The following is a 27,526-nucleotide window of genomic DNA, read 5'->3' as shown; positions in this document are numbered from 1 at the left end:
GATATGAAAAGGAGGGGGGCGATTATCACCTTTGATAGTGCAACACATGGTGGGGCGCAGGAAGCGCGATTCTTACTGCAGGAAACGTCTGGCTTTTTTCTTAGAAGAAGCGGCAGCATCGCTGGTTAGATACTGCAGACATGGATGACCTGAGCGCGTCTCCCACCACGGGGCAGCGGCAGTGTCAGTGCTCACATCTCATCCAGCACCGGCTGTAATTCATCCTTAGCTCATCGACATAAAACATGCTCGATTGCACGCGAAAAAAGACTAATTCAAAAGCTCAGCAAATCACTGAAATTATTATTTATAATATTAGTAGGCTACCAGTACCACGCTTCTAACATTAAAACAGCATTATTACTGGGAATGGCTTTCACGAACTTCTTAAGTTCGCGGTCTCATTAACAAAGAATGAATAATTAATCTTTTGATCACAGTTGCTTTGTTATCGATATGAGATGCTAAGCTTTTAATTACGAATTCGTATAAAGCATCCCCGAGTCGCTTAGTATACTAAACTAACATCTAGCCATTGGATATTGTCGAGGATTAGAGGTGTGCCTGATTACTTTGTTATTGGTCTGACTCATATTTATTTTGTTCCAGATGACAGAGGACGTAAGGCGCTGCACTCCAGCGTGTGACGGGACACCGATACACACGTATGTCATCCAGCGTAATACACACACACACAGCATGTGCCGATCACATTGTCGAATCATAGAATCACTAGTTCACCTGAACCTGACGTCATGGGGGGGCATCTCCAACACACCCAGAACCACAATTCATTGTCTTTGTCAGTTGCTGACATACTTGTTTTTCCAAAAGCATCTAGCATTACTCTAATATACCCCCCATTCCCTCACAAACCTGCTTATTAAACCTGGCTAGCAAACACATATTACTTATTTCTAATCATTTTACAGCAGGAAGCATATTAAAATTAATGAACTGAAATGATTTATATACAACCCTGTTTCCATAAATGTTGAGATGCTGTGTAAGATGTGAATAAAAACAGAATGCAAAATGATTTGCAAATCACAAAAAGCCATGTTTAATTTCAAATATGACAAAGAAAACATATTGGATGCTGAAGCAGACATTTTATTGTTTTATGACAAATATATGTTCAATTTGAATTTGATGCCAGCAAAAACAGTTCAAAAAAAGTTGGAACAGGGGCAACAAAAGACTGGAGAAGCTGCGTAATGCTAAAAGAAAACACCTGGTTGAATATCTCACATCCAATTAGATTAATTGGCAACAAGTCAGTAAGATGACTGGGTATAAAAAGAGCCTCCCAGAGAGGCAGAGTCTCTGTGCAGTGAAGATGGGAGAGGTTCACCTCTCCGTGCAGTGATGATGGGGAGAGGTTCACCTCTCCGTGCAGTGAAGATGGGGAGAGGTTCACCTCTCCGTGCAGTGAAGATGGGGAGAGGTTCACCTCTCCGTGCAGTGAAGATGGGGAGAGGTTCACCTCTCCGTGCAGTGATGATGGGGAGAGGTTCACCTCTCCGTGCAGTGAAGATGGGGAGAGGTTCACCTCTCCGTGCAGTGAAGATGGGGAGAGGTTCACCTCTCCGTGCAGTGAAGATGGGGGGAGGTTCACCTCTCTGTGCAGTGAAGATGGGGAGAGGTTCACTGCTCGGTGAAAGACTGTGTGGGCAAATAATGCAACAATGTAAGAAGAATGTTCCTCAGCATATTATTGCAAAGAAATTGGGAATTTCATCATCTATGGTACGTAATATTATTAAAAGAATCCGGAGAAATCTCTGTGTGCAAGGGAAAAGTCCAAAAACCAATATTAGATAGCCGTGATCTTCAGGTCCTCAGGCAGCACTGCATTAAAAACAGACATGATTCTATAGTGGAAAACACTGCATGGGCTCAGCTCACTTCCCAAAACCACTGTCTGTGAACACGGCTCGTCACTGCATCCACAAATGCAGGATGAACCTCTACCACGCAAAGAAAAAACCATATCTAAACATGATCTAGAAAGGCTGCCGACTTCACTGGGCCTGAGCTCATTTATGATGGACTGAGGCAAAATGGAAAACTGTCCTGTGGTCTGACAAAGCAGAATTTCAGATTCTTTTTGGAAATCATGGACGCCATGTCCTCCGGGCTATAGAGCAGAGGGACCATCTAGCTTGTTATCAGTGGACAGGTCAAAAGCCAGCATCCATGATGGAATGGGGGTGCATTAGTGCCCATGGCTTGGGCAGCCTGTGCTTCTGGGATGGCACCAGTAATACTGAACGATATATACAGGAGCAACACATGCTGCCATCCAGACATCTTTTTCAGAGAAGGCCTCGTATATTTCAGCAAGACGATGTCAAACTGCATTCTGTATTACAACAGCATGGCCCTGTAGTAGAAGAGTCTGGGTGTTAGACTGGCCTGCCTGCGGTCCAGACCTGTCACCCAATGAAAACATTTGGTGCATCATGAAACAAAAAATCCGAGAGACCCCCCCTAACTGTTGAGCATTTGAAATCCTATATCAGGCAAGAATGGGACAATGTTTCACTTCTAAAACTGCAGCCACTGGTCTCCTCAGTTCTCAAACGATTAAAAGAGGAGGTGATGCAGCGCAGTGGTAAACATGCCCCTGTCCCAACTTAATGAGACATGTTGCTGGCATCAGATTCTCAGGTTTAACATACTACATGTTGTCTTTCTTCTATTTTCAATTAAATATGGGTTTATAAATATGATTTGTAACTCATGGGGTTTAACATCTAACCGCAATGTCCAATCTGGGACGTAAACTGCAATTGTTGATTATTAAGACTTGGGGTTTAATTAAACCAAGATATGACCATTCTACATATATAGGTCATAAGTAATATTGATTAGTCCCAATAGTCCTTTGATAATTATTTAACAGACCAATGTAAAGCAAATTCAAACGTAATTACCACTACATTTTGAAGAAGATATTAATGTGATTTTTCCAGTCAGGTTACAACCAATAAAATCAGATCTCACACAGCTAATCAAATGTAGTATTGATAAGGGGGCGCATGCCCTTTTGCACACTAATCTTCTTCATGTCCCAAAATCATAGAGCACCATTCAAAAGTTTGGACACGTCAAGCTGCCTAAAATGGAAAGTGATAGACTATCCTATCACATGACCTGGCGACCTGACCCAGACCCATCAGAGATGGGTTTGGAGGAGTTTGAAGGCAAAGCAGCCAATCAGTGCTCAGCATATGTGGGACCTCCTTCAGGACAGCTGGGAAAGCATCCCAGGAGGCACCGCATGGAACTGGTGCAGACCATTCACACACACACCATACACACCATTCACACACTCACACACACACCATTCACTCACACACATGCACACCTATGGGCAATGTGGGGGCAAACCGGAGTACCTGGAGGGAACCCCTCGACAGCACGCTGAGAACATGCAAACTCCACACACGTGGAACCCTGGCAGTGATGCATAATTCAATATTTGCTATTTTATAGTTTTGATGTTCTATGGTTATTGTAAAACATAGAGAACAGTACTAATAAACCTTTCCATGGGTAGATGTGTCCAAACTTTTGACTGATACTGTATATAGGTTTACAGATCTATATGGGAAAGATAGCGTGTCTCATGATTCAGATTAAACCGTGTTACTTTTTCTGGTCAAATGGCTGTTTTTGAGTGCTGCCCTGACACCAAATACAAGGAAACAGCTTTTATTCTCTATTTTGGCAAGGTCAGGTTGATGGCCGTGGCTGTAAGGAGCCTCTTACCTCTCTGGGAAAAGGTCAAGGCTCCGGTCCGCTACCTGCCAGGGATATCCCGCCAGTGTACATATATACACACCGTCCACGGGAATATCACGGGCAAAACTAGGCGAAAACAATTAAAAGGGAAAACTTTTTTTTAAAAAAAAAAGGAATAATAATTGTGTCAATGTAACGGTATACAGTTACACCCTGAGTTACAGATGTCTGAGCCAATACCAATATAAACAAAGAAATCCAACAGTTGTATTAGTTGCAAAAATCAAACATAAGGAGACATATATATAGCCTATATGTTTTGGGAACATTTTATTTTATTTATGGCTTCGTCTAAGGAATTACCAGCTGAGTTCCATTAAACAGGGGCTGCACTGGCATAATAGAGGAAAGGGCAGGGAGCCGGTGGGGCCCCGCACGGACTCCATGGTCACCTGACGAGAAGTGAATGAATCGGAGGCGGTGGGAGCGAGCGAGCGGCTGCGGCGCGGAGCGGGGAGCGGAGCACAGCGGGGCGGGCACACGCACGGGCGCCGGCGCCGCCTTTCCCACCCTCCAGCACCACACCACTCCAGCACACCAGCCTTTCTTCTAGCGTCTCCCCCTTTGTAGCCATTCCGAATGTGGCTTTTTAAAAGTTTCGGTGTTCTTTTTGTATTTAGGATCATTTTACGAAGACACTGAAAGTGTTCGCCATGGGAAGTCTGGCATTTCCAGGCTGATCCATGGACCGATCGCCGTGAAGCGGATGGTTTTTTACTTTACTTTGCACAAATAAGGGGAGCATAAATTGAACTGGAGGGACGCGTACTGGGGCAACTTTTTGTTGCTGTTGCTGGCTTTTTTTTGCGACTCACCTCCTCTCAGCCGAGTTTGATTCAAAGTTAAGAGCCAAGATGGCGGCCGATTCCGTGCAGGTAAGAAAACTTAATAACTCGGCGGATACTTCAATGGAAATGCGTCCACGTCGCTGGAAACTGTGTCCGGCCGCGCTACAAACATCGATAAATTACGGGACCGGCCATCGGTGGGGGATAAAGGTTATTTCCCCGGCTGACAGATTCCAGGAGGGATTTTCCTGCCCCCTCCCCCCAGGGAAGCAGGGATTGGGGCCTGGAAAATAATTAAACAATATTCCAACTGTTGCTCCATTGCCGACCTGCAGAGAAACGTTTACATTATATATGTTTTTAAGTTACCCCCCGGTGCACACGGGACGCGGCGGATCCCGTCTGTGTGGCTTGTCCCATTGCATCGTTTCTTTTCTTTCTTTTGAAAACAAAACGGGTTAAATATGTACCGAAAGGACACCCGGTTCGTATTTTCTATGTTCTTTCCAGTTATTTAAACAATGCGTGTGGTTCCCCGCTAATTGTCCTTTATGGTAGGCTATATGAAGGTCTTTTACACATTAAATGTTTATTTTGAGCACCGTTACGGGGCCATGTCCCCCCCCCCTCTCGGAGCTTGCAGGGCGCAGTAACGTTTATTTTTGGCAATGCGCGTTACATGGGGCTGCCCGCAGTCAGCAGTAATGATATCATTTCGCTTAAGGTCGCTTAGCTGAGATCCGAAAGCCGAGAGACGCTCACAAACCAAACTTTAAAGTGGTGTTCTCTGTCGTTTTAAGTAATGCATAATTGCCTAGTTATTTTATTCTATATTTTGTAGTGTTTGACAGGCAGCCTGCAAAGCGTGGCCCGGCCGTGTGGCCCCGTAAACAGCTGCTTGTTCCTCCTTTCTGTCCGAAGACGACGCCTCGGCATAAATAAGCCGCGCGGGTAGTGAACCGGCACCTTATCGCGCGCTCCAGCCCCTCTGCTGTTTACAGTAACAGTGACAGTGACATTCATATTATCACATTATAATCATGACCTTATGCAAATCAGCCTTCAGACCATGTGTGCTTATAGATTTCTTGATGATAACATTTTTTACATAAACCATCGCCCCCAAAATGCAAAGGGATCATATATTGCGTATTCTTATTTAAAAAAAAAAAAAAAACCCGTGAATACATTTTAGTTTCGTCTCGATCCACATATGTAGTGTAGGGATCCACATTACCTGTGATGGGGGTTCATTTCAGTGTGTCCGATTTTCCCCAGCTGTTATGGTAATGAATGCATATTTTACCTTACAAACTCTAATTATGGTGACTTACTAAGGCACGGCGTACCGTAACTTGCGGAGATCGCGTCGGATTTCCTCCGTTTTGCCGCGTGACTGAAGGCCGCGGACCGTAATGGCAGCACTGAGCCACGGTAACTGAATGGGGCTGCATTTCGTCTTTCTCCTGGGATCTGATGCAATGCCTTGCGGGAGGATAGGGGGTAAATGGAGTTCTGGGCCTGTTTTAAAAGTGTGTTTTCAAAATGCAACTTTTTTTCCCTTTTAAAAAAAAATACGGGGCATTTATATAAAAGGGGAGGTTTTCCCATGGGCCGGCGACAGGATAGCCTCAAACAGAGGCAGACATGCATCCGGTGCAAGACAATAGCGCACAATTAAGCGTCCGGCCGGCAGGCAAATCGGCTCAGGGTTTAAAAAAAAAAAAAAAAAAAGCTTTGATTCGTAAAGACATTTTTAAAAACAAATCATTAAGATATACATTTAAATTTTGCTACGTTCTTGTTACATGCAGATGTCCTCCTTTGATCTCGACATGTGCCCTGATTTTGTGAATACAAAACATAAAAACATTCTACAAAATATTTACATTTTCACCGCACAGATTTATTTCCTCCAATCATCTCGTATTGCGCAAGCGCACTGGGTCGCGAGCTGTCCCGGGACTGAAACTGCGACAGGAAAGCGATACTTCCAGGTTGCGTCCAGGAGCACTTGATCGTCTGGTTGCTGTAGACCGAGCTGGTCCGTCAGGTATACTTCATAATGACTGGCTTTATCTGGAGCCAGATCTCTGCTGTCAGGGCTCAGCCCAATTAATCACGCTGCCTGCGAGTGAGAGGCGCTTCCGCGGCTTGGGAAGTGGGTTTGTTAGCAGAGCAGTGATTGGGTCCTGCGCCCATGCATGTATACATGTATTGTATTTTTTTTTCTTTTCTAAAATGTGTCATCTCTGTGATTCAGAGACCTTTGTAGAATGTCGCCCTCTCTGCTGAGTAAAGTTGATTTTGTGACTCAGTGGATTGTTTACTTGCACTGACACATGCAAACAGGTCTGTTCTCTTTGCTTTCCTAGGAAGACACCGGCTTGTACTTTCGCTTGTAATCAGTTAATTGAGGTGCTTCAGCCTGAGGTGATTAATAAGATGATGAGTCCTCTTTGCTGGGGGTTCTGTTCCGTGGCCCCGTTCAGATTGGTGCCATAATGTATGTGCCCCCCCCAACGCTGACATCATTGTCCTCATCCCCAGTCAGTCTGGGCCGCCTGCCCCCCTCAGCTGGGGGGGGTGAAGTGAGTTTAAAAAGTTTTAATTTGCAGCGTGAAGTTGATCTAGCCAATGTAATTGGCTCACTGTGCTTTTATTGAAAGAGATCTGTGGATTATGGTGTTACTGAAGAGGTCGGTGCTGGGGGGGGGGGTGTCACATGGCCAGTTAAGAGAAATTAGGATTATAGTGTGGGCCTGTGCCAGATTTAATCTTTTTTTTTTATGTAATCCCCTCATTCCTCTGCCCCCAAGTGAATTTTTTTGATCGACGTCCTTGTATATTGTGTCCCCTGGAAGTTCAGATGTCATTCGTGTGGTAAATGCCAGCAGAGGCGGATTTGGCTGCACAGTCTCGCTTGTCTTTATTATGTGTAATGTATAAAAGCAGGGTCAGACGGTTCCTGGGGTTAAGGGCCTTGCTCATGAGTCCAGTGCTGATCTTGGGATTTGAACCAACAACCCACAGGCACTTTGGTTTCCTGATGCAAACCTGTTTTTTTGGCCCAGGCAGAGACACGAGAGTCATTTTCCTGAGAATTTCTTTTCCTGCTTCCCCGTAGGAGGGACGTTTGAATAGCTTTGCCTCTGACCGTAACGTCCAGGTCTTTCTCGCTAAATTGCACTTGGCGGTCTGCAGCTCCTGGGTAGTTAGACTTTGAACTTGCTTTAATAGACGTCTTTATTGATGCACCCTCATCGTTTGGGGGGGCTCGCTGTCTGGTCCACTCACACTGCCCAGGGGTGCCTTTCGTCTTCTGCAGGCCCTTGTTGTTTCCGCGCCACTGGGTGGTGTTACTGGGTGGAGCTGACCGGTCGCATGGTGGGAGTAAAGCTGGGCTGTGGTCCACAGGCGGTGGTTACTGGTTTGACTGAGTCATTTTCCCAGCATGCTTAGCTTGGGGGGTGTTGTCCAGAGGCAAAGCCCCTGTCAGTTAAGCAAAGATGTTTGCACTGTGATTTCCCCCCCACCCCCGCCCCCATCATTCGGGCTGGTCGGTGACCTCCTCGTTACCTGTGAGTCACTGGTTACTGGAGCCCCCTCCCCCCCGACCCACACTGCCTGCGTCTTGGTGTCCACAGGCCCGGGCCCCCCCCCACCCCGGATCCGCTCTCTGCACTCTTACTGCCCTGACCTTGACACACCAACTGCAGGTGCTCTGGCATGTTGGGTGGCCGAGCTGCGCCCTCACTGTCCCCCCCGCGCCCTCACTGTCCCCCCCGCGCCCTCACTGTCCCCCCCGCGCCCTCACTGTCCCCCCTTCGCACTCCCAGAGTTACCCCCTTCTTATGGTCCTCGGACGTGTCTGTCACTCTTGAGAACGCCACTTTGTACAGTTTGTGCGACGTTGTGTGTGTCTGTCCACTGTCACACCGCAGTTTAGCACAAACGGCTAATCTGCTACATGTTCATTTTACTTGTTGCACCATATCCTTTTAACTGGGTTATTATTTTTTAAAGTGTCTAATCATTTTGTAAATGTACAAGTTTGAGAGATCGAAACTGTTGTAGTAACAGCACAATGAACATGTCCTTGGTAAATGTCATTAATCATGTCATGAGCACTTTTAGTTGGTGCGTGTCGTTAGCACGCGTCGTTGGTGCGTGTCGTTTGTGCCGGTCGCTCGCTCCTGTCGTGTTGGAGACCTCAGCAGTCGAGGTTTCTTCTCTTTCACACCTCCCTCATTCCTAAAAAATGTTCTTCTTTTTGCTTCCCGCTACTCGCGGCAGCCTGAGGCCTGAACGATATACTCCCACACATCCTTTCCAGTTGAGTCCTTGGTTGTGTCTTACGAAGCCTAAAATAACCCAGCACCCAGTGAGACGCCTCTGACGCGGGTGCGAGCCGTTCTGTGATTAGCCGTGCGTGGGAGTCACATCTGTTTGTAGGGAGTGCCCTGGGATGAGTGACCATTACACGCACATGGTGAAACTTCTGTGGGGGGGGGTCCATTTGTGTCACGCACTTGTCGTTTCTCCCACCCCCTCTGCTCCATATAGGCCCGCTGGGTCTGAGTCGGCATTCAGCCTGGCACTGAAAGCGAAGTGGCCACGCCCCCGAGTGTAAATCCCACCAATGGCCACCGTTTGTGACCTTGTAGCCCCGCCCAGGCACACCTCAGCTGAGGGGGACAGCTTTTTCCGGATTGGGCCTTTGCGTGTGTGTTCTGAAGGGTGTGAACCCCACCCCCACCCAGCAGACTTATGAACATAGTACAGCCGTGTGGCGGTGGTCTGCCCCCTGCAGCCTTATTTTAAGACCTTACTTCTCCAGGATTAGCTCTGGCCTGCTCGCTTTTCTTGTCCACTGGTGTCTCATCCGCCACTAGCTTAAGTGGGATTTTGCCTCCAGAAAAGTGTCTGTATGTCTCTGGGGGTGGGGGGTAACCTGTAATCCCCTCTTCCTCCTGGCCGCACGGTGATCGTTCATCTGCCGCCAGCACTGTCGAAGGAACATTGCATTTGAGGGGGAGAAAGAACAGCATGCTGGGACACGTTTGCACATTGCGGGGGTTTGTGGGCGTCCTGAAGGAGGCAGAGCTTAAGGTAACGGGCAGGGCAGGGTGGCCGTTCTCAATGGCTGTCCGCTGGCTCGGCCCTGGGCTGGAGTGTGCGCGTGTGTGCGCGTGCGCGTCTCTGCGTGCGTGTGTGCGTGCGCGCGTGTGTGCGTGTGGCCTCTTTATGAATGGCCGACCGAGACCTAATGTTACGTCTCCGTCTGTTTCCAAAGCAGTAGTAGGATTTTTTATTTTATTTTTATTTTTGGCCTTGCTCCATGTCTAACTGTCCCCACATGTGCTGGGGGGTGATTTATATTTATCAGAGCCGGCTGAGTGGACCTCCCCAGTTCGCCGTGCGATAACTGCAGGAGGGGGGGGGTTTGTGTGGTGGGACCCCCCCCCAGGGGCCGCTTTGGGGAGTGTGCTTTCTTTCCGGCTCGGGGTCACCTTATTACCAATGGTGGTCAAACCCAGCAGTTTATCTAGTTGAGGTTAATCATGGTAGATCATTTTAGTCTGTCCTGACTTTTCATTGGTGTGAGTTGTGCAGATATTATCTGCCTTTGAGTTGGGGGGGCACTTTAGAGCCGCTTAATCTGGTTAGGAAGGAAACCCCTGTATTCCGCTTTGTCCTCCGGGCCGCCTGGAAGTCGAAGCTGTCGCGGTCGATGGCACCGTGATGGGCTCCCGTCCTGAGGTCATGGGCGCCATACTGTTCAATGGTGTTTGCTGAATAGTACGTCGTGACCCATATCATCTCAAAATTCATACGCATTTAAAAAAAAATAAAAATTATTCCTCATCTTGTCTGTACTTTTGAGTGTTGTCATCAGAGGGTGCAGGCCTGTTTTTCTGGCCGTGTCTGGGTCAACAGTTCAAATCCCGCATGCTTACTCAAGAAGGCACTGCTCTTAGGCTGTAATTGCGCCGTTAGCTGATTGAACCACTTTTGTCATCTCGTGTTGAAAAGGACGCCTTCGTTGAGGTCTAGCTGTCATTTTTGGCTCCTCTCCAGGCATTGTTGTGTAGAACCACTAATTAAAGGCTTGGCTAATTATGTTCAGTCTGCGTTTTATTAAATTTTTCCAGGATGGTCATATAAAGTGACCTCCGCCTGCTTTTCTGGCCCTGTCACGTTCCCTGACCTCCTCGCCTTTCCACTGTATTCCAGGGTGACACTCGGAGTCGCATGGTCTCGGATCGCCTCCCCCTGAGCCACCTCCGCGACCTCTCCGACACCACGGTGCAGCAGAAGCTGGACGAGATCAAGCGGGAGATCCGCAAGGAGCTGAAGATCAAGGAGGGTACAGAGAACCTGCGCAAGGTCACCACCGACAAGAAGAGCCTGGCCTACGTGGACAACATGCTGAAGAAGTCCAGCAAGAAGGTGGAGGAACTGCACCAGGAACTGCAGGAGCTAAATGCCCACATCGTGGTGAAGGACGCCGAGGACCTCATAGGTATGCTGCCTGGTCCTAATGGCCTTCCCGTCTCCCTGAGTTCTTTAGCTGGGCTTTCACTAGCTAGATTATGTCATTACATTTGCCTTCTCTGATTGGTTGGAAGGGGCTTTGATGACCTACTTGACGTGGCCAATCGGGAGCGATGCTGAGAGATGCAGAGCCTGTGATTGGCTGGTAACAGGGTTTACATTCTGTATAAAGGTGTACTTCACCATCTTGAGCCAGCCTGTGATTTTCCTGCCTCTGTTTCCTCTGGCCGCCTTACCATCCTTTGGCTTGTTTGTCGTCTTCTGTGGGCCGTCTGTTTTCCCTCTCAGGAACAGTCAGCAGCGACTATTAAGTCAGACCAGGGTGCGTCAGTGAGGGTCTTTGTGGGTCTTTAGTGATTCACGGACTTCAGATCGTGTGAAAGTCGCCGCTCATGGGTCACACGGCCAGCATCTCAAAGCTAGATCTGCTCGGGTCGCCTTTAAGCTTCTAAACATGAATTTGCGTATGACCGTCGGGGGTAGGTGTGGTTTGGTATGCTCCACCTTAGTGCTGTGCTGGCGGGAGGGGCTACCACTTGGGTGGGGGTGGGGGGCAGCTATTTTCAGCTTATCAGCGTGGCCTCCAGCTATGCCGCGGCTTCTGGGAAGGAAGCTCTTCCCTGATAAAAACTCCCAGGTCTCTGACCTCCATATCCGAGACGGGACTCGCCGGTGACCTGGTGAGGCAGCAGTGCATTCTGGGTACAAGAGGCTACCTTTTGCTTCCTTAAGGCCGTGTTAATTTTTAAAAAGGCCATTGGTACGTTTGACGTCTACAGCCGAGGAGACAGACGCTTGGCTGTTGAATGGGAAGCCCTTGCTGGGGTCAGTCTGGGCGTCTGAGCCGCAGTGAAGGACAGCGGCTGGTTTATTTACACGTACAAAGTCCCTGCGGTCTTTTATTTTTAATGGCTGGGCCTCAGTTCATCACGATGCTGTCGCAAGTTTCTCAGAGTCCCGTTCTCCTCGTTCTTTCGCCTCCCAAAGGGGGGGGGGGGAGAGACTCGTAAATCCGGTCCCTGCGACACCAGGTGTCACTTCAGAGGTCTGGCTGCCCACGGCAGGAGTGTGTGTGTGTGTGTGCGTCCGTCCGTCCGTCCCTCCCTCCCAGCGGGCCGTGATGATCCATCCCCAGGGCACTCGTGATGGAATCCCTGGAGGCCCGGTCCTGCCGCACCCAGCCCCGCCAACAGAACAGGAACGTCACTCTCAGGGCTGCTGAAATGCGGCGCGAGGCTTTAGCGCGCAGAACGCCCGCAGGCCGTATGCTGTCGCGTAGCCGCTTCCCGGCACGCTTACCTCCCCGATCAGGCATTCATGGCCGCCTCGGCCGGTATTCCCGACCAGCACGTGCATTTCCCCTGGTGCTTAAACACGACCTCCCCCTACGGCCCTAATGTCTGCCGGCGTGTGATGCAGTGGCCAGTTAAATGTCAAAACCTGGGGGGGTGGTTGTATTGTCTAATCTGAGGTTTTCCGAATGATGATGGACCACCGTGTCGTCACCAGACGGACCCCCCCGATAAAGGTCTGCAGCTTAAACAGATAGCCGGTGTCCCGCTCCCTCCCACAGAGCTGGGCGTCTCGCGGGCTTTTCCCGTGAGCTGAGTCACCGCGGACGGTCCTGTGCTGCAGCATCACACTGCAGGCCGGCAGGAAAAGTCTGGGGAAGCTTTTCAACTGAGTCATTTGTTGCTCTGACTGGGTGCTGGGTTTCCGCTTGCTGCCACCCCCCCACCCCACAGTAGTCAGGGCCATTTTGAAACAGGGGGCGTCTGTGTGGGCCCCACCCGCCTTTCGCCCCTCCCACACCCCAGATGCCGTACCAAGACTGACGTCATCTGCCCCCGCCAGGGTGGCACCCCCGTGGCCCCCCTCCCCCCATCACACACCATGTCTTCCCACCCGGCTGCTGGAGTCCTTGTGATTTATGGGAATCGGGCCAGACCACCGCTGCTCCAGGAGGGGCCACCAGTTCTGCTGATCGCCCGCCCCCGACTGAGCACGCTGAGTTAATGCAGCGGCTGGCTTCCAAAATAGGAGTGGGCCAGTGCCGTATAGACACTGAACGTCTGGCGTTAAGGTCTCCGCAAGGCGGAGCAGAGCAAATTCCCCACATTTCTGTTTTACGGCCGTGCCGGTTGTAACATCGACGCGTTCAGCGCGCCAAAGCCGGATCTCGTGTGAGCTCTCTGGCTGGGCTTGGATGTCAGACTTTGGGGGGGGGCTTCTCCTTGTGGTAGACCGTTCCTCTGAGATATGCCACAGTTGGGTGGTGGCAGGTGACACTGGATTGCACTGCTCTGCCATCACCCAGTTCTTCCCAGACAGTGTTTGACGTCGCATGTCTGCATAAAAAAAACTTTCCACGTGAGGCCCCTCCCTCTGAATTATGGCCGCATGCTGTAGTGTTCCTGTATATTTAGGAGACATTAAAAGTTACGGCAGCTTCACCGACACCTTGTCTGGCCGCATGCTATTTTAACGTGCCGGGTGAACCTACCCCGGCGTCTCCCTGCCCTTGGTTTCTGCGCGTCAAACATGTTACCATGGTGACGTCAATTGCAATACGATGCTGGCGGCTGACGCCCCGTCCTGTGGGTGCTATGCTCCTTTGCCGCCCTGATCTGTGTCCCTGCCACCCCCCCCCCCCCCCCCAACTCCCTCAGGGAGGGCGGGGGTCTCCTACAGACACCCAAAGCAGCAACCTCGACCCCCATGGAGCTTCTCTTGGTTGGGGGGGGGCAAATCAGCCAGGCAGCATGGAGGCATCAGGGTAAAACACCAGCCTGCTGCCCCCCGCCCCCCTCAAACACTGGGGAAGCCTCTCAGAGCCGCAGTCTGGTTTTTAAAATGGAAACACATCCTAGATCATGAATCATATTAAGCTCCTTCAGTGCAGTCTCCCTCACCAGTGTTTACTTTAGCTAATGCTAGCGACGATTCCCTGTCTCTTTGCCAGCTGCTACCAGTGCCTGATGGGCCCGTTAACCGCCCGACAGGGAAAGGAACAGGCTCAGCTAGTTTGCAGGTTTTTGTTTTCTACCTTGCGTGGTTACGTTCCCTCTCTCTCTGCACGCAGAGAGCGTGGCCAGGCCCTGCTATTTGCCTAAGAGGCGTGCTCCCGGCCCTCAGCCCAGCCTGGGAAACTCTTTCCCAATGACTGTGTCGAACCTCAGCGCTCCGACGTGAACGTCAACAGGTCAGACTTGTCTGTACAGGTTCCCCAGCAGTGGACTAATCTGTCAGGGCTGCTTATTGCACAACCCGCTGCAGATAATTAGCTCGTGATAGAGAAAGCTGAAAGCCTCGACCTGAATTTTGAGATATGGGAGTGTGTAATTTAGATCTTAAGTCGTAAAGCGAACTCCCTAAGACGGGAATACATGCGCGACCATTAAACCCAAGCTGGGGCTCTCCTGTCCTCCACTGGTTTTAGCGCTAGCGTGTTAGCTTTAGCACCAAGCTAAACCCGAGTGGCGTGTTTGCCAGCGGGGGGGAATTCGCACTAAGGTGGCGAGACGAAACCTGATGCCATCCTGGCTGACAGGCGTGAAGGACTCCACACCTTCTCGGGTTACCAGTCGGGCTAGCCGTCTCCACTGCTGGGGGTTAAGGCCACGTTGCACCCCTGCTCCATGAAAACGGGCCCCGTTTACAGACATTTCTGAGCAGTGAAGCCATTTCAGGAAAAGCACTTCTCAGGAGTTCGATGTCAGAGTTGCGTTCAAGTTTGGCTACTTAGATGGTGTTTAGTTGATATAAGCTACCTAGCGTTAGCTTTTCTCCACTGTGGCTTGAAATGAAACTTTATTTGCCTTTAGTTTGAGTGTAGGTACGTCGTAATGCGCCGGTCTGTGTGTCCCGTAATGCGCCGGTCTGTGTGTCCCATAATGCGCTCGCCTTTTGTAAGGTGAGAGTGAATGTTGAGGTGGGGCTGATTCCAGGATCTGACACTTGGGAGACCTTCGCCCATGAGAAATACAGGATGAAATGGCTGAAGTCCCTGTAAAAAGGGTCTAGAATGACCTCCGGCTTGGGGTCCTCGTCCATCCTGCGCTCATCATCAGTATCTCGTAGGTTTAAGGGCGGCAGGATGGTGGTGTGGGTGGGGTGTGACTCCGATGTTTACCACCAGCTGGGTGGTTTCGGCGGAATCTACAAGCCCTCGTCTCCCACCGAACCATAACGTGACGGCTGCGTTTCCTTGTGTGTGCTCTGCGTCTTTCTCAGAGTGCCCCCTCACGCCGGACACCCCGAAGAGCGAAACGCGCACGTGCACCAGCAACAGCCGGCTGGCCGCCCTCAAGCGGCAGAACAACATCGAGCTGAAGGTGAAGCAGGGAGCCGAGAACATGATCCAGATGTACTCCAACGGCTCGTCCAAGGTGAGCCGCCACGGCGTCCCGCGCCGTTCTGGATCCTTCTGGAAACACCACGTGCGCGTGGATGAGCGCGCACAGCGCATCATTTAAACCTGGATTAAAGGTTCGGTCTATAGAAATTGCTAGCAAATTCCATTCGGAATGGAAGCAGATGTTGGGTGAAATGCATTTTGGGACATTCGGAGATAAAAGGTCCCTCCCTCAACATACATAATGCCTTTAAAGTGAGACGGGGGCCCTGTAATAGGTGGTTATGATTGTGGGGCTTTAGAGATCTCCAGTCAATGTTCTCGTGCTAGTGGAGTATTAAGCAGGGGCCTTGCTGGAGCAGAGGATGTAGAAAAGGTCATTTGAAGGTTAAGTGCTATAGATTAGCAAAGGCACCTGTTTGCGTTACGGGAGGATATTAGTTTGTGCGCCGAGGTCCCAGTTTTATTGCCCTGTGTTTGTTCTTTGTTTATTGATTTAGCAGAGATTTTTATGCAAAGCGACAAAGCAGGTCAGACAGTCCTTGGAGCAACTGGGGCTCAAAGCCTTGCTCTGGGACCCAACTGTGCCATAACTCCGCTGACTATTATACTCACACCTTATACTTGTACAGTGTTACCCATGTGTGTATATTTCAAATTTTATAGTGTATGGTCTTGTATAGTGTCATTTATTGTTTGTGTACTGGAGTCTCTAGCAGCCGGAACCAAATTCCTTGTGTGTCCCAATGCTGAAAAAGGCCATCGCGGGCGGCTGCCTGGCCACGTGTGACTCTCCGTTAGTGCGGCGAGCGCGGAAGGCCTCGGTCTGGCCCAGTGGGTAGCTGGTGGCACGGATTAGCGCCCGCCTCGGAGTTTCACCCCTCTGGTGGAGGAGGGGCAGGCTGACGGCCCTTTATGACGGCTGTTTATCTGCAGTGGTAGAAGTTAATCTTTCACTGTGGGATGAATCCCCATGGTGACAGGAAGTGAGAGCACTTCAAATGTGGGCTAATAAAGTTCTGCATGTTTGGATCCAGCCCTTATTTTGCCAGCCCCCTTAGAGGTGGCCTTGAGGTGTGGGTCAGATCGGCCCTATTTTAGCCACTAAGCTGCTTAGTCGAACAGTCAGATAGAGGTCAAGCTCTGGATGGACTCTGGCTCTCTGTCCTTGCCAACCGTGAAGGTCAGTCACCTTCCCACGGGCCGAAAATGAGCAGTGTTAATCATTAAATGATAATGCTTTTATTTGCCATTTGCACAAGTACAAGACTGGGGCTTGAACCAGCAGTCTTCTGATCACAGGCACAGAGACTTCGCCCACTGAGCAGGGTCCCACTAATCCACTAACTGCTAATTAGCAAAGCTAACTTCACACATTTGTTCCAGTCTGTCATGAGTGTATCTGTAGCAGTCTGTTAGGGACGGTGGTGGCTGACTATGTGTACACACAATATGTTCACTTACATTTAACCCAGATTGTCTTAAATATGACTAGTTATCTGGTTAACCAGGGGCCAAAGCAGGATTTCTTGCTTATCTTCCTTCATTGGTCTGTAGCTCTGTCAATCAGAAGCTGGTAAATAGAGCTGAGACCCTCCTTCCTCGTTCTGAGTGAAGGGCGCCATGTTTGTAGTCCCCAAACGGCTTCACTGAGGGCAAAATGTCAGCGTGAGCCAACAAAACTTTTATATCTCGCAAACAGAATTTCATTGAAAAACAAAAAAGTATATTCCGGAGACTACAGGATCCAACGATCCCCAATTGGGTCAGTCTTAAGTATATCTCCAGGTTATCACTCCAGCCCTACAGAACTAAATAGCTAAACAGGTTAGAATTCCAGCTCTCTAGGTGTTTAAGGGTTTTTAGAGCCGAAAACAAACTGAAGCTAAATTCATAGGATAAAAGTTAGCAGTTATCGTTAGCTTCCGCTAATTTTTTTTTAGTGGTTTTGATTTTGTGTTATCAGATTAAACTGTAGAGTTGGCAATTACCGATGGTAACCTTTCGGTTATCAGTGCCTATCAGCGCCCATTAGCACTGACACTTTGTACCAGAAGTCATCGTAGCTTCTGTAGAACCTGAGTTTGAATAGAGTTTGTGGGCCAAGCTCATCACATTTTAATATTTACCGGCAAACAGGGGGCCTCATGCAGATGAGTTTGAGTGGCAGTAAACGCCACTTCTCGGTCCAGGTTACCGTTTAACTCGAGAATGACGTCATACACCTTAATCAGCAGGTACATCAGCACTGTGCCTCACGGGGATTTTGAAAGCTGTAGTCTTTCGTGTCACTTCCACTTTTTGTTCTTTATACATACCACCCGTTTTCAATCATCCTGTATCCCGCCTGACTGAGCAGGCTTGTGGCTACGCAGAGCAGCCTTAGCTATGCGCTAACCCTAACCCTAGCTTCAACGTGTTCCCGTATGGCTGCTTTATACTCACTTAGGATAAGATTCTTCAGTAGAGAAAAGCAGAATGCTGTGGCGGAGGGGGGGGGGGGTGTAACTCTCCAAGAGCGGCCCCGGGGGCCGGGAGAGTCCCACATCCTGTAGGAAATGACACCAGCCTCGTGTCCACCAGGAAATGACAGCCCGTGTCGCCTGACAGGCCGTCTCCGCGGGAACTGAGGGAAGAATTTCGTATGGAATTTTGTTTATTTGTCAGACGGCCCTGGTGGCTGGTATGACTTATTAGGAAATGCTGGGGTCGTCTTCCTTTGCGGTGTTTTTTTTTTTTTTTTTTTTAGTAGCCACAATTACCTGACCTTTTCCCAAGTGTGTATCTGTCGTAGCTTAGTAATCAGTTAATTATACTAATATATGGACACGGATGTTAACTCTCAGTAGAGGATACAATCCAATGAATAAAATGGAATGGAATCTTCCGCTCCATAAGACTTTGAGGGGTGGGGGGGTCACAGTGCATGGTCAGCCAGCATGTAGCACCTCTGAAGCTGGGGGTTAAGGGTCTCGCCAGGGGGTGCAACAGTGGCATCGGTCTGCCAGCCCCTGGATTCAAGCTGACGACCATCTAATCGCAGGCACAGAGTTTAAATCCGTTGAGCCACAAGCTGTCTCAACATATGAGATGTTGCTTAACTTAGCATGGATTTATCAAATGGAAATTCCCAGGTCGTATGTGATATGGCTCAGTGCTGATAGGTTAAGAGCCTGTCCTGTTAGCTGTGACCGGCTGCGAGGCCGACCACTAGGATGCCCTCTTCACGTTCCTGTTCCTCCTCCCCAGGACCGCAAGCTTCTTGCCACAGCACAGCAGATGCTGCAGGACAGCAAGATGAAGATCGAGTTCATCAGGATGCAGATTCTGAAAGCCAGCCAGACCAACGAGATGGGCTTCGAGAACAATGACGGGATTGGTAAGCAGCTGTGCCGGCTTAACCCAATAGGCATCCTGGGTGAACAGCTTGCCTAGGGGGTCACATGGGCTTTGACCGGGCCGATGGGGTCAGCACTGGACCGTTTGTCTGCGAGTTGAGATGAGAGGTCAGTGGTTCGGTGAATCTGATGGGGTGTAAGACCACGTCCACATGGGCTTCCATAAGTACAACTGGCCCACCGTCTCTTCCCCAGCCAAGCCGATCATCAGCCCGCTGGACCTGCGGCTAGAAGAGCTGCGGCATCATCTCCGCATCGAGTACGCCGTCACCGAGGGCGCCAAGAACGTCATGAAGTTGCTGGGGTCCGGCAAGGTCACAGAGAAGAAGGCTCACTCTGAGGTAGGCGGCCCCGTCGTCATTGCTTAACGGGGGAGGCCCCCGCATCCTGACACAATGTCCAGTTAACACCATGAAATTTGGGCTGGTCATTCAGCTCTTAAAGTTTCCTGTACGACATACAAAATTCTACGAGTAAAAGGCTGTTTTGTTTAGCTAAGCCGCAGAGTTTAGCATTCTGCTTACAGTGATTATTCACTCAAGCTCTGCGGGTATGTGGGTTTGAGACGCGAGTGTAGATGTTACTCTTGTTGTGTTTTCAATTATGAGGGTAAAATGATTGTGGGGCGTTGAATGTCCGGTACCTGGGCGGCCTTCGGGTGCCAAAAAATAATCCCGCATCCCATTAAACGCCGAGCGCTCTCTCCACCCTCCCCGTCACGCAGGCCCAGGCGCGGTTCAACGAGTCCAGTCAGAAGCTGGACCTGCTGAAGTTCTCGCTGGAGCAGCGGCTGAGTGAGCTGCCCAAAAACGACCCCAAGTGCAGCGTCATCATGGAGGAGCTGGCGATGGTGGCCTCTCCGGCGCTGAGCCCCCGGCAGAGCATCATTTCCACACAGAACCAGTACAGCACCGTGGCCAAACCCGCGGCACTAACAGGCAGGAGGTTTATCCGTGTGCTTTGGTGTGGTTTTATGTGGTTTAATAACATCATGGAGTTATTAACTCTTCTCCAGTGCCGCTGTGATGTTTCTGAGCTGAGATTCATTGCTGAGTAAACATCTCCGCAGCACTCTGTGGAGGCTTGGGTGCTTCTCGTAGGCATGTCTGGCCATCATGTCACGCTGTGAGGGTGTCTGGACAGTGCCAGCGTCTCCTTGGGGCCCGTTAGGAAGGGATGCCTCTGTCGCATAGTTTACACAGCGCAATCTCAGCAGCGACCGTCGCATTAATCGGCCACCGACATCTATGGGAATGAACGTGCATTTATATCGGTGGGAGGGGCGATCTGGTGGGGCTCTGCCATTGACACCCCTCCCCCCCGCCCCCCACCTTGTAGGCACACTGGACGTCAGACTGATGGGCTGCCAGGACCTCCTGGAGAGCGTCCCGGGCCGGTCCAAGGCTGCGCCGGTGCCGCTGCCAAGCTGGAGCCCCAGCGACACGCGGTCCTCCTTCATGGGTCGCAGCACCCGCAGCAAAGTGGGCGGGAGCCGCAGTTTCTCCAAGACAGACGACCTGTCCAGTTGAGTGAGCGCCTCCTGTTGGACACTTATAGGGTTTTATTTTTCCATTGCCCATAGCCTCTGCAGTATGTCCAGGTTTGACTGGACAATACAGTTGTTCACTCACTGTGTTCTGGTGATGGGATTTGCCTGTTGTAGTTCCATGGTGTCCCATTGTTGGTTTGTGTCGCATACAGACGAGATCAGCGCTGTGCTGAAGCTGGACAACACAGTGGTGGGACAGACCAGCTGGAAGCCTGTAAGCAACCAGTCCTGGGACCAGAAGTTCACTCTGGAGTTGGACCGGGTAGGACCACCCTAATGTGCCACTGTGGCTGAGTGATATGAGGGGGAGCAGTGCTTAACAGGAAGTGATGTAGTAACGGGATGTTCAGTGGTGTTTGGTAGACGGTCTGGCCTTCATTGTGTGTGATACATTGTAGCGTTGGTGTCTATGGGACTCTTGCGTATAGGAAGTTGACTTCACTGTGCTAAGACTCCACCTTTTAATGTCCCCCCATATTCGCACAAAAAAAAAAAAACTGGCTAACTTTTGATGTGATATGTCTGAAGCACAGGAGTCTTGTGTGATTGGTGATCAGCTGTGTAACGAGGCAGTTCCAGGCCTGTTTCGGGCCGACGACATCATGCCAAACCCTGATTAGTGCTAATCTCATACTGGCTAATAATGCCTTACACAAGTCCTGCTCCTAATCTGGGGTTGTGCAAGCGGCCCGGCACCTCCTGACACTCCAGCTACGGCCCACGTGCTGTGCTTTGGCTCCCAGGACGCCACTCGACCTGGAAAGCAGCTTTATCCCGATGACATAACGGCAGCTTCGTGGTCTTTATTCAGATAAAGTCTTTGATTCCTTTAGCACCCCGATGCGGGATGTAAGAGATGTTCAGGCATTCGTGAGGGGTAAACATTTACAGCTCTGAACGATGGCCCTGTTCCCACCTCTCCCTGCAGTCCAGAGAGCTGGAAATCTCTGTGTACTGGAGAGACTGGCGGTCCCTGTGTGCTGTCAAGTTCCTTCGGCTCGAGGACTTTCTGGACAACCAACGCCATGGCATGTGCCTCTACCTGGAACCCCAGGGCACGCTCTTCGCAGAAGTAGGTCCCTCTTTCCAAGCCCCTTCCCAATGGGGGGAGATATCACCTCTTAACCTCTAACGTCACCTCTGCAGGTTACGTTTTTCAACCCTGTTATTGAGAGGAGACCCAAGCTGCAGAGGCAGAAGAAGATCTTCTCAAAGCAGCAAGGTGAATACCACATAATACTCATTTTCATCAGTCATGGGATCAGGAATTCAGAAGAAGCAGAGAAGCATAACTTCACTGAGGTGTCAAAACCGGTTCTGCAGACCTTAAATTAGGTTCCCAGGCAGCCCGAGGCACTGGTGACCCAATGTCATGGTTACCAAGTTGGGTCGCTTGAGTGGAGGAAAACTATGAAAGGAGTTGTAGTGGCCTGTTGACCCAGCTGCCCCCACCCCCTGCACACAGGAAAAACTTTCCCACGTGCCCCTGAGATGAAGATCAACATCGCCACTTGGGGGCGGCTCATTAGAAGAGCCATCCCGTCCGTCAACCACTCCTTCAGCCCCCAGGTGGCCGAGCTGCCGGTGGAGCCGGCGTCCCCCGTCCAGCCGGGGTCCCCAACCAGTAGCAGGTAGTGCCAAGCTCCACTTTTCTCCAGTTAGTTCCTCCTCTGTTGCACTAAAGGTTCCTCTTCCTTTTCTCGTGTCGAGTCATGTTGTCACGCTCCGTTGTGCGTGAAGCACCGTTGTGTGCTCTCTGGGATGTTTGCAGGCTAATGCTAAGGGCGCACAAATCGTAGCGGAGGACATTATGACATTCGAGATGAAGTGATAAGATTTTGGCTGGAGGGTGATGGAAATGACGTGCGTGTGTGGGGGCGTGTTTCCACGGACGTGTGCGGATGGGGGAAAAGTGACATGCGTTCAATGCTTGCAGCAGTGACCCAACGGTGACCAAGCTTGACTTTGACAAGGAACCGCCCCCTGCCCCCAAACGGAACTCTCACCCCCCTGAGATCCACGAGCCACCCCCCGAGAGCAAGACCCCCGACAAGGATGAAGTCAAGGTAGCCGAGGCCTGTGGCAGACCTCCACAGGGGCCCTACCGTCTTATCAGTGTCAATATTAAAATGCTATATCTCATTTCCATCTGTGGTGAGATCTGACTTCGTTTTCTCCTGATAACCCCACACCCTCATTCCCACTAACAGAAGGCTCTGGAAACGTTCAACTTCCTGGATGAGAGGAATAGCATAGTAGTTGAACCAGAACACGACAGCGTGGCAGGGCAGGAGACCCAGAAGTCTGATCTGGAGCTTACAGCAGAAATTAGGTGAGGAGGACCCCCGTAGGCCGTTTCTGTGAATTGCAGGTTTTTTTGGACAATCCCGTCATCCAGTGAACGGCTGAATCTCGTGCTTGGTGTCAGATATATACAGCAGCGCATTGTGCATCTCTTGCTGATGCCCCCCCCTTCCTCAAACCCACCCCCTCATAGGGATGAAGACCAGTTCCAGTTCAACCTGAGCGACTTCAAATGCATTGCGGTTTTAGGCCGTGGTCATTTCGGAAAGGTAATTTCATATTTTGTAAACTTCTGTTCATAAGAGACCGCAAATAAATATTTAGCGATCTTTGCATTCCATGACTGCTTGGTAAGTCAGGGAAGTGGGTGGCTGCCATGTCATTGGGCTCTATAAAAACTGCCCTTTGGTTTGATAGGTTTTACTGGCTGAGTACAGGAGCACAGGGGAGATGTTTGCCATCAAGGCCTTAAAGAAAGGAGACATCGTGGCTCGAGATGAAGTGGACAGGTACGGCCCCCGGGCTGTCAGTGGGACGCTTGATTTTTACCTTCTTGCAAAGTCCCTTCAGTTGTTGATGTGTCTATCCACCCCACCGCAGTCTGATGTGCGAGAAGAGGATCTTCGAGACCGTGAACAGCGTACGTCACCCATTCCTGGTCAACCTCTTCGCCTGCTTCCAGACCAAAGACCACGTGTGCTTCGTGATGGAGTACGCGGCCGGCGGTGACCTCATGATGCATATCCACGCCGACGTCTTCTCCGAGCCACGGGCTGTGTGAGTGGCGACGCCGCCGTGATGGGAAGGGCTTTGGCGGATCTCCTGGATTGGCTTCGTCAGACAGAGTCAGAAACATCCCAGATATCTGCACCAGTATCAGATACCCATGGCTGTTTGTTTGTCTTCCCTACAGATTTTATGCAGCCTGTGTGGTGCTGGGACTGCAGTTCTTACATGAACACAAGATAGTATACAGGTAAGATCAGCTCGCTTTCCCGAATAGAAAACACCCTTAACCCACACTGCACCCATCCGACCCTCGTACCATTCATGACACTTTTTTCTGATCTTCCTTGAGCCCTTATAGAATAGCCAGAGGTACTGTGACCATGTATTCTGTTTTTCCAATTTAATTTAATTCATTTAGTAATTGAGAAAGCAGGGTCAGACAGTCCCAGCAGCAGTGGGGGGGGGGGGGTTTAAGGGTTAAGGACCTCGCTCAAGGGCCTTACAGTGAGACCACTCTGCTGACCCCGGGATTTCAACCAGCAACCTTCCAATCAGGCCTAAACACTGTCCCAATTGCCTTCCTCAGGACTAATCACTCCTGTTTCCTCCTCCTAGAGATCTGAAGCTGGATAATCTACTTTTGGACACCGAGGGATATGTGAAGATCGCCGACTTTGGTCTTTGTAAAGAAGGTATGGACTCCATCTTAACCGTACATGCCGGTGCTCGCTAACGGACGGTGCTCTCAACGCCGGCCATTTGACACCATGCTCTTCCCAAGGAATGGGATTCAGAGACCGCACCAGCACGTTCTGCGGAACGCCAGAGTTTCTGGCGCCTGAGGTGCTGACCGAGACGTCCTACACACGGGCGGTGGACTGGTGGGGACTTGGAGTGCTGATCTTCGAGATGCTGGTCGGGGAGGTGTGTGGTTCGGCCGCTCTGGCTTTGTGAAATTCCTCCCTGCCTTTAAAACTGAGTGTGATGGGAGAGAGGTCTCCGGCAGACCCAAGTTAAAGCTAATATGTAAATCCGGTCATGTGATTTCCCTGACCGTAAACTGGGGGCAGTTTGTATTGCTTATCCTCTTACCCTGTAACCACAGTCCCCTTTCCCCGGCGATGATGAGGAAGAGGTGTTCGACAGCATAGTCAACGATGAAGTCCGCTACCCGAGATTCCTCTCGACAGAAGCGATCTCCATAATGCGAAGGGTGTGTGTCAGACTGCAGTTGGACGTAGATCAGGCGATACTTCGCTCGATCTCTATCTTCAGCCTGTTTCGTGGGAATCGTCAGACGTGCTGATACTTACAATTACTGCGTAATTGGTTGCTTCCCCTCGTGTGATTCATTCTTCCTCTTTCATGTACCTCATCTGCAGCTTCTGAGGAGAAATCCGGAAAGGCGTCTTGGAGCGGGGGAGCGTGACGCCGAGGAAGTGAAAAGGCATCCTTTCTTCAGGGTACGCCAACGAAGTCCGGGGCTCCTTGTTCGCCATTAGCTGGGGAGGCAGCCGGCCGCTCTCACCTGCTCTCTTCCTGTTCTTCCTCCAGACCGTCGACTGGAACGGGCTGCTTGCCAAGAGGGTGAGACCTCCGTTTGTCCCGACCATCCAGAGCCGGGAGGACGTCAGTAACTTCGACGAAGAATTCACCTCAGAGGCTCCCATCCTCACCCCCCCCCGGGAGCCCAGATTCCTGACTGCGGAAGAGCAGGAGCTGTTCTTTGACTTCGACTACATCGCAGACTGGTGTTAGCCCCCAACCCCCCCATCCCACAACACTGTGAACCGGCACAGCTGCCTGTAGCTCCCACCAACCTCTCCTGGCGAAGATCTGCCGTTACTCTCCAGCCTTCTGTTGCACTCTGTGCCATTTTTGGGACCCACAAGTGTTTTTTTGTCTTGTCTTTGTTTTTTTTTATATATATATATATAAACACAATGAAGACTTTATTTCTAAGAGGACTGCCTTTGAAGCAGGTGGAGGTGACCTCGCAGGTCATATCGTCTGAGCACTGGGAACATTTTCGATGAATTAGTGCAAAAACGGACTTCTCGATCAATCGCAGAGTGGCGATTATTTCGCTCTGAAATGCCTTCACCCTCCCGTACCCCAGGCTTCTCAGACAGTTTGACTTTTTGCCTTGGATGCAGTCGAACTTATGGACATCCTTGCATACTTTCAGTGAGACCAGAGGTCCCTCCAAAGTAAGAGGCTATGAAATATTGACATTCTTTACATCAGACGCAAGGCCTCCTCAACTGACTCCTCCCGCCAGAACGTTAATTTCATCCTTGCCTTGTTTTTGTATTTATTGCGTCTGTTTTTAATATGCCTTATGTGTTTTCGTCGCTGATTTTAGCTTCCGATCGCTAACGGACAGGTACAGAGAAGCTACCGGAGTTGGTTGCCAAATGGTCATATTTTTCTATCCATTTTAAATCGGAATCGCAGCAAAAAAGAAAAAATCTATTTGCTGGGAGAGCTTAATTTTTAAAAGAAACGGGAATCAAAAGTCCTTTATGACCATCGTCGGAGAAACGAACTGTATAGTTTTATATTGTATTTTAGAAAACCAGCATGTTGGATCTGCTGTAAAGGGGGGAGGTGTGTTTTTACACGCAAATATGTTCGGTATTTCAGCGATGGAACGATGTCAGAAGATGAAAGCCATTCTGGACCTCTGAAACGGAATGTAAAAAAATGTATATTCATAAAAAGTGAAGTGTATATTTTAGCGTTGTGCATGCCAAAGCAGCCCTTTTTTTGGGGGGGGGGGAGGGGGGGTGCTTATTTCCAGCCGGGACAGGGCAAAGCCAGGCCTCCAACGATGCCAGAGCAGCAGAGCTGATCCGGGACCAGTCAGCTCATGTGCCACGGCTTCATTCGGAGAGCGGGAGCGAGAGCGTCGTGATCATCTGGATGATCAGGGGGCCGGATGCTACCTTTGGGTGTTTGTGAGGAAGCCCACGTACTCACTCAGCCTGTGAGGATCCTCGTACCAACATGGACTGGGCTCAGCTCTGACGCTGTACAGTAAATGTTTTTAAAGATGAATCACTACAGGGTGGGAAGGGGGGGGGGTGTATTTACACAGTTATGTTGAAAGCACTAATTTTACCTGTAGTTTTGAAAGTTTTAGCTTACTTGTGAAAATAGGTTGTAAATACCTTTTTCTATATACTGTATGCTAAACCGGCTGCTTGAGCACATGAGGAGCGATGGTTGTGAAAGGTTTGCCACCGCCTGGCCTGCAGGGCGGCGGCGATGAGCGCGGGGTGCTAAATACTTTACAGTTATTATGCATATTGTGAATGCACAAATTAAACATCTGTAGCAGAGATGGCAGTTTCTTCCTCTTTATGCATGTTGGGGGGGGGGGGGGTTGTAAATTAGCTTCAGAATCAAATGGAAACTTACAACACTAGTGTAAGTATATTAAACCCGGAGTTGCCGGGTGTGTGTGTGTAGGTTGGCACCTTGTTTGGACTTGATCATGTCACACAGGCAATAGCTGAGCTCCGCGTGACAGGATTTTATTAAAAAAAACCAAAGCACAGCCCTCAGGTGAAAATGTTCCAGTTTCTGGAAAAAGGAAATTTTACCCGTTAGACTTGTCCAACCAACTTCCCAGAGGGCGTGGCCAAGGTGTGTACTTAAGTTTGACTAATTTATACAGCAGCAGCTGAGGAGTGGGAGGGACACAGATGGGGACCCCCCCCTGCACTGGAATACCTGATGGGGGGGGCACTACAGAATGGAACGGTGATATATTTTGCATTGCCGTGGGGACCGGCAGTCTTGTTTCACCAGTACCATCTTGCTCTCCGTGAGACGCCTATACAGGAGCAGGCTTGGGGGGTCAGTGTGGGAACTAGGGGCCGCCTTCGGGCCCTTGAACGGCAACCACAGGCCCCGAGTCCTAACCCAGTGAACCACACCCCACCCCCAACACGAAGAAGCCCCCAACATTCCCTGCATATTTCATAACAATGGGGGACTTTGCGGAATTTACCGGCTAGTGGAAAGGTCA

General features: G+C 50.2%; 1 protein-coding gene and 1 long non-coding RNA gene across 2 annotated transcripts; one reads left to right on the top strand and one right to left on the bottom strand.

The window, feature by feature from the left end:
• Positions 1–1,486: 1,486 nt before the first annotated feature.
• On the bottom strand, positions 1,487–6,083 carry LOC111846484 (uncharacterized). Its single transcript, XR_002838893.2, has 3 exons — positions 5,836–6,083; positions 3,778–3,876; positions 1,487–1,665 (listed from the first exon to the last, which is right to left on the bottom strand). It is a non-coding gene; the product is annotated as an uncharacterized lncRNA (long non-coding RNA).
• On the top strand, positions 4,215–26,836 carry pkn2a (protein kinase N2a). The gene is made up of 22 exons (XM_023816682.2): positions 4,215–4,685; positions 10,836–11,124; positions 15,390–15,544; positions 18,760–18,889; positions 19,104–19,249; positions 19,633–19,846; positions 20,247–20,432; positions 20,610–20,719; positions 21,386–21,529; positions 21,604–21,679; positions 21,923–22,088; positions 22,394–22,523; positions 22,668–22,789; positions 22,955–23,030; positions 23,179–23,270; positions 23,362–23,538; positions 23,675–23,737; positions 24,106–24,182; positions 24,272–24,414; positions 24,596–24,703; positions 24,873–24,953; positions 25,045–26,836. The coding sequence occupies exons 1-22, from the start codon at positions 4,665–4,667 to the stop codon at positions 25,246–25,248; spliced, it is 2,910 nt and encodes a 969-aa protein (XP_023672450.1). The 5' UTR covers positions 4,215–4,664; the 3' UTR covers positions 25,249–26,836.
• The last annotated feature ends 690 nt before the right edge of the window (positions 26,837–27,526 follow it).

Source organism: Paramormyrops kingsleyae, chromosome 21 (genome assembly GCF_048594095.1).
Source record: "Paramormyrops kingsleyae isolate MSU_618 chromosome 21, PKINGS_0.4, whole genome shotgun sequence".
NCBI lineage: Eukaryota > Metazoa > Chordata > Actinopteri > Osteoglossiformes > Mormyridae > Paramormyrops > Paramormyrops kingsleyae.
Note: the sequence above shows the minus strand (reverse complement) of the source record. Positions and strands in the feature narration are given on the sequence as shown.

Bases quoted from the DNA above. Each gene is read 5' to 3' on its own strand.
- pkn2a (XM_023816682.2), top strand. From the start codon at position 4,665: ATGGCGGCCGATTCCGTGCAG. The intron at 22,524-22,667 runs GTAGCCGAGGCC...TCCCACTAACAG, and splicing joins CCGACAAGGATGAAGTCAAG to AAGGCTCTGGAAACGTTCAA. The intron at 23,031-23,178 runs GTAATTTCATAT...TTGGTTTGATAG, and splicing joins GCCGTGGTCATTTCGGAAAG to GTTTTACTGGCTGAGTACAG.